This window comes from Prunus dulcis, unplaced genomic scaffold (genome assembly GCF_902201215.1).
Source record: "Prunus dulcis unplaced genomic scaffold, ALMONDv2, whole genome shotgun sequence".
In the NCBI taxonomy this organism is placed as follows: Eukaryota; Viridiplantae; Streptophyta; class Magnoliopsida; order Rosales; family Rosaceae; genus Prunus; species Prunus dulcis.
Window position 1 is genome coordinate 1 of NW_023010428.1, and position 7,160 is coordinate 7,160.

At 38.5% G+C, this 7,160-nt stretch overlaps 1 protein-coding gene across 1 annotated transcript; it reads left to right on the forward strand.

Moving 5' to 3' along the window:
* Positions 1-174: 174 nt before the first annotated feature.
* Positions 175-2,856, forward strand: LOC117613609 (the record flags this gene model as incomplete). The annotated part of the gene is made up of 2 exons (XM_034342207.1): positions 175-2,450; positions 2,572-2,856. Coding segments are annotated over 2 exons (2,561 nt in total), but the record flags the coding sequence as incomplete, so codon positions are not given.
* Positions 2,857-7,160: the final 4,304 nt, after the last annotated feature.

Below are 7,160 nucleotides of genomic sequence, written 5' to 3' on the forward strand. Positions count from 1 at the left end.
TTGCTATCTCTCTAGGATATGACCATAAAAAAATACAGTACCACTACTGGAACAAAAGAAGGGGGTTTGTTCCAATTGAAGTAGATGCCCATGTAGTTGAGTTTGTGGAGTATACACCTACTTCTAGAGTTCAACCTTTATATCTCTCATATAAGAATCAACCGCATTTCCCAGAGAGCCAGGCATCTGCATCTACTCCACAATTGGGGTTGGAAGTAGAAGTTGAAACTGAAATTGATGTTGGTGAGTTGGGGAACCAGTTTGTAGAAGTGGATGTTGATTTAGATGATGATGGTTATGATGAGGTACATAAGGAGGGAGATAATGAGGCAGATGACAGTGAAGATGATGAGGCTGAAGATGATGATAGTGTAGAAGAGGCTGAAGATGATGATAGTGTAGAAGAGGCTGAAGATGATGACAGTGAGACAGACATTGAGTTGATTGACTCCGAGTTTGAGCAGTCAGATGAAGAAGGGTTGAAGAGAGTCTTGGAAGAGGATGATAACTTGTTTGATAAACATGTAGTTGATGAAGAAAATGATGAATACAATGAAGAACCTGGGGAGGTTGACAGTGAAGACTACAATACCGACGATCTTGTAAGTCTTGATGAAGAATCTGATGAGGGTGAAGGTGTGAAAAACCGTAGCCGCAGAAGAAAAGCTCCTAGATTTAAGCAGTTTAGAAGAGAATCTGATTTGCTGAAGCCAACATTTCATTTGGGAATGGAATTTACCAACATGGAGCAGTGTAGGGAAGCAATAAGGTATTATGCAGTTTCATGTGCAAGGCCATTGAAGTGGGTGACGAATGATTCGAATAGGGTGAGGCTGAAATGTGAAGGAGATAAAAAACAAAAGGTTCCATGTCCTTGGATGCTATATGCTTCTCATGTGGGGAAAGGTCCAAGTACAAGGATTAAGACATATGTTCCAAGGCATACATGTGGAAGGAGGCAAAGAACCAAGTATGCCACTTCATCATGGCTGTCTAAGAGGTTTGATGAGGAGTTAAGAGATAATCCCAAAATGAAAGTGACAGATTTCATGAAGTTAATAAGGAAACATTATGCCATAGATGTAACTGAGGCTCAAGTTTATAAAGCCAAGAGTTTTGCAAAAAAGAGAATTCAAGGCAGTATTGAAGAGCAATATGGTAAGTTGTGGGATTATTGTGAAGAGTTAAAGAGCAATAACCCTGGAAGTACTGTTATTGTGAAAACTGAATTGCAAGGTGAGAATCCTATTTTCAAGAGGATTTATGTATGTTTTGGAGCACTTAAAAAGGGATTTGTGGAAGGATGTAGACAAGTGGTGGGTTTTGATGGGTGCCATGTTAAGGGGTCTCATCTAGGGCAGATTCTAAGTGCAGTTGGGATTGATGGAAATAATGGGATGTATCCAATTGCTTTTGCGGTTGTTGAAGTTGAAAATACAGAGACTTGGGGTTGGTTCTTTGACATATTCTTTCAAGATGTAGGTATTGAAAATGGCAATGGATGGGTTTTCATTACTGATAAGCAAAAGGGTTTGGGGAATGCCCTTCATGCTTTGATGCCCAATGCTGAGCACAGGCATTGTGTGAGGCACTTGCACAATAATTTCAAGCTTGCAGGCCATACTGGTGCAGCTTTCAAGCAGAGGTTGTGGGCAGCAGCTAGGGCAACAACAATACCTGTATTTGAAGCTGAAATGGAGCAGATGTTGGGTCAATCTCAGGCAGCTTATAAGTGGCTTCAGGAGAGAGCAGCTGCTCATTGGAGTAGATCACACTTTAGTACAGTCCCAAAGTGTGATATACTTCTAAACAACTTGTGTGAGTGTTTTAATGCTGCAATTCTAGAAGCAAGAGATAAGCCCATTGTTACTCTTTTGGAGAGAATTAGAACCTACTTGATGCTTAGAATGGCTAGACTTAGAGAGACAGTGTGGCCCCATGAGGTTGGTCCAAGAATATTTGGTATTGTGGAGAAGAATTCAATTGAAAGTGGCCACTGCATAGCTTTGTATGCTGGTGGGGGGAAGTATCAAGTTAATAGCATGTTGGGAGCTATGTTTGTTGTGGATTTAGAAAGGCATACATGTACCTGCAGAAAATGGGACTTAAGTGGAATTCCTTGTCCACATGCCTTGGCTTCAATAGCAAAGAGTGAGCACAGCCCTCTGGATTTTGTGCATGCACTTTACAAAAGGCCGGCATATGATAGGGCTTATGAGGGCTATATATCTCCAATGCCTAGTCAAGCATATTGGAGAAAAATAGGGCATGTACCTATCAAGCCACCTGTTTATCGCATCCAACCAGGAAGGCCCAAACTTAGCAGAAATAGAGAAGCTGATGAAATACCAAAAGGGGCAACAAAACTTAAAAGGTATGGCATTGTAATCACGTGCCGCAACTGTGGACAAGAAGGTCACAATTTTGCTGGCTGTCCCCAACTTCGACAGGTTTTAATTGTTCTTAATTTGTTTGTTTACATATTTCCTTTTGTTGAAAATGGCTATGTTAACATGTGATTGGACTGTTTTTACTATATTAACATGTGATTTGTTGTTCTTGACAATGAAGGGGCAACCTAGAGGTAGAGCAAGATGCGGTAGAAGGGGAAGAGGAGCTGTGAGGGGAAGAGGTGCAAGGGGAAAAGGAGCTGCAACTGCTAATGGAGATGTTGATACTACAAGTGTCAATGCAAGTGGAACAACTGCAAGTGGAACAACAACTGTCAGAGGTGTTAAGAGAGGCAGAGGTGTTGTCGGTGAACAACAACAAACTCAGGCCAGACCAAAGTTTAATGTAAGTACTTGGATTATTGTGGTGTGCTTTGAATCAATCATTGCATTATTGAAGGCTTAAGGGATCTATGCTTGGAACAGGTGAAAAGAGGAGCTCAGGCCCCCTATGTCATAAGGAAGACCAATGTATTTGCTGATTCACAAGCTGGCCAAAGTTCACAAGCTCCTTCAGGACCTGCCCCAAGGTCACAAGCTCCTTCAGGACCTGCCCCAAGTAAACAAGCTCCTTCACAATCTGTCCCACATTCACAAGGTCCTTCACAACCTGCCCCAAGGTCACAAGCTCCTCCACAACCTGCCCAAAGTTCACAAGCTCATCAAGGTTCAAGTTCACAACCTCAACCTATGGTAACTTCTCCAAAAAGGCCTAGGTTAAAATCTCCAGCAAAACGAATAAGGCCATGGAGAGTTTAGTCAGTAATTTGAAGTGAATGGTTCAAGAGTTGTTATGTTTATTTTGGTGTTCTAGATCATCTTGGTTTGCAATCTATTTGCTAGTATATTGTTGAACTGATTTTGATATGAAGTGAATGGATGAAGATGTATTTTTGAAACAGAATTTGGACAAGCTTTTATGTAATCACATGTGAATTCAAATGTTGTATATTTTGGCCTTTGAAGTGCAGTTCATTTGGTGTGATAGTTACTATTTCAATGGTCAAAATGACAGCTTGCATTTTCATTCACCAAAACAGTTCTTACATTGTCAATTACACACCCTTTCTTACCCTTACAAAAAGTCAATCACCCATCTCTTTCTCACCATTACAAATTGCCAATTACCCATCTTTCTAACCATTACATAATGCCAAGCACTCATCCCTTTCTAGCCCTTACAAAATGCCAACTACCCATCCATTTCTACAGCTGCCCATTTGTGCCTTTATCTTCATTCAAAATCAAGCACAAAATAACCCCAAACATGCACAATGACACCCAAAACCATGGGTTTTTCAGCTTCGAATTCCCTTTCTTTTTTTCTGCTTCCAAACTGTTAATTCTCCTCAGCAGTCCTGGAATTATTTGCTTAGATCTATTGCACATAACAGGGTCACCCCACTCCCACATTTGACAACGTTTCTGCAAACACACAGTTTTCAAAGGTGGAAATTCAAAACTGCAAATTTGAAACCCAAACTTCAAAATTCAACTCACCTGTGCACAAACATAAAATCTTCGTCCTGGATGTGAAGAGGTCCACGAAGTTTGAATTTTTGCAACCTTCCCACAGTAGCAGACCTGTGATGGCAACATCCATGGATTGCCATCTTCCAACTCTGAACTCCCTCTGTGTGCGTTCGTCCTCATCTCTATATCTCTCTCTCTCTCTCTCTCTCTCAGCAACCTTCAATTTCGTTCTATTCCAACCTTCGATTTCGTCCTTTTTTCCGCCCAATTTCCGGTCCCTTTCTAACCGATTTCCACCAATGTGAAAGAGAAGTGCGAAGTGTGTGAGAGAAGAGAGGTTGCTAATTCAACCCGCGCCTAATGCCGAAAATAACCCTCAATCAAGCGTCAACGTGGGTCAAATAGACGGACTAATGGATGAAATGTTCGAATTTTGACGGTGGGGGTAACATTGATAATAAAATTTAATTCGAGCCTTTAATTCGCTAAAAAAAAAGGTCAGGGGGTAAATTGAGAATTATGTACAAGTTAAGGGGGGAATTCAGCAGAATACCCAAGAAAGAAAAAGGTGCATCTTTTTGTCCTATTTTTTTCTTTGGGTTTGTTTTCTTTCCCTATGCACTGATCAAACGATTGTGTGATGATAAATTCTTAGAATATAGTGTGCAGTTATCATCACAAAATATAAGTTATAACAAAAAAGAAAGAAAAAGGTTGCATGCGACACAAAGAGCTTATAGCTCAAAATATCGCTTGTATAAAAAAAAAAAACAACATGAGCTTGTTTAATATCGCTTGTATTAAAAAAAAAAAAACAACATGAGCTTGTATAAAACAAAAAACAATGTACATGATTCACTTCGAGGTTTTGTGGGCTTCATAAAAGAAAAATAGGGAGAATTTAAATTAATTTTAAGATATCTGTATTTTGTCCTTGTGGTTTGTTTTTTTGTTTTTTTTTTGCAATCTGCAAGCTCCTTGTTCATTAAGAAGTAATTTGGTTAATTTCTACGTCCTTTTTTTTTTTTTTTTTTTTTTTTTTTCACTTTGTTCCTCAATTCATTACTACAAAAAGTCCTATGAACTTGTCGTGTGAAATTATTCTCAACCCAAATTCGATCGGACTTGCATCACGTCTAAATATATAAACTATTAAATCATTGGAAAATATAGTACGTTGTGTCGTAAATGCCCTTCAAGCCAGGTTGGGGAGGAAGCCATCTTGGTTGGATCAGTTGATCAAGGCATTGGAGTAAAAAATCTCACCGTCTCACACTTCAACCCAGAAAAGCCAACCCATTTTTATATCTTTTGGAACTAGTTAGTAAATTTGTGTATTATACACATATATATGTATCTTTGAAAAATACTATTACCTCACATATACTTCAAAAAAATATGAAAAATATATATTTTTGGATGCGAATATTATACATGTATGTACATATTTTTCACGAATATTATATATTTTTTAAAGAATATTTTGTGACAAATACATGTATTATTGTTGTGAAATTATTGCAAGCGCACAATTCGTACAAGTAATATAAAAATAAGTAGAGTGTCGTTCCCACGAAGACTGTAATTTCCTATTAACTACCAATTATGATTAATTTAGAATTTATTTGAACAGTTGATTAAGAAGATTGATTGATTTAAGTAAGCTAAAACAATTATGAAAAATAGCAATTTAATTAATGTTGGAAAATCAAGTTGATGAGACACTAGAGCATCCGATTTCACCATAATCAATTCTACTTAATTCCTATAGCCAATTAACCCTAATTATCATCCATGTTGACAATTGGTTTCTTCTAATTCATTCGATATCCTTTCTCGGGCTCAACCAAAAGTATTCTCAATTAACAACCCATTCTCTCTCGAGCAACGGATTTAGAAACCTAAGAACCCATTAAGTTCTAGGAGAACCTACAAGAAAACTGCATGAGTCATATTAGTCCCTCTTGAGCACTCATTCAAGTCATGGTATTTGTCATAAGAAGCAAACACCAAACATCTCCTCTCGGTCTCTGCTTGGATCATCAATTAAATATTAGCTAGATATTTAAATCATTAATTAAGAACAGTAACAAATACTCAACATGGAATAATAATCAGAAATTAATATAACTATAAAAATTAAGTATTCATGGTTAGGCTATATCGTAGCTGAGGGAGCAAATTTCCCCACGAGAATATTCACCCAATATTCCTTCGTCTTCTCCGCCTCTCTTTCTCCCTGCAAAACAAATCGGAGTAAAAAGACCACACCCTGGGGGTGTTGGCCAAAGGCCCTCCGATGCCTAAGTTAGGTAGGGTAATTCAAGGAAAACCGGGTGGCCGGAGCCGTGTGTGGTGGCCGGAGCCTTGTGTGAGAGAGAGAAAGAGAGGGGGTGGCTAGGGTTTTTGAGAAATAACTTCTGTAGAGTTTTAGTAGGAATTTAGGCGTACCTCAACCATTGTGTGTGGCTATGCTTTTATAGAGGTCTCGGAGGCTAGGGTTTCAGAGGAATAATTCCGTAGATGGAAGGGAATTATTCCTCCCCTTTTTGGAATTGATTTGATTAATTAGGGATTTGATTAATTAGGGTAAATCAAATCCCTAATTGTGGTAGGTATCAAATCAATCCTGATTCAATTTAGGCAATTCCTCATTTAATTGGGGATCGTGGTAATTAACCAAATCAAATCTCAACCTAATTAGGTAACGTTCAATTTAATAGGATAATTCCCAATTAAATTGAGTAACTCCTAATTAGGTTGATTGATTCCCAATTTGGTCAAATAATCCCCAAATGGTAGGAATTATTTGACCTAGGGTTTGATTTAATTAGGTTCCCACAAATGCCCCCCAGCTTCTGCATGGCGCGTGGTGGCATGTAGGAGATGTAAATTATCCGTTGGGCTGTCCAGCTGTAACTGGGCTTCCTTCGTGGACTTGGGCTCCTGCGTAGAGGAGGTGTTTGACTTGCCAATTTTATGAACTTGCAGGTTGGAAAGAATTTGCGATTCCTTGTAGGTCAAGGAATTTTTATTCTTATAAATGTAGGGCTCCTCCAATCTATTCTTCACATCCAAAATCCATTCCGATTTCATTAGTGAGAGAGAGTAAGCTTTGGAGAATTTTCCCTTCTTCTTGAGCTCTTGTCTTCATCGCTCACCCAAGGTAATTTAGACTTGAGATATATATATATATATATATGAATATATATATATATATTTTTTCTTTCTTTGCTC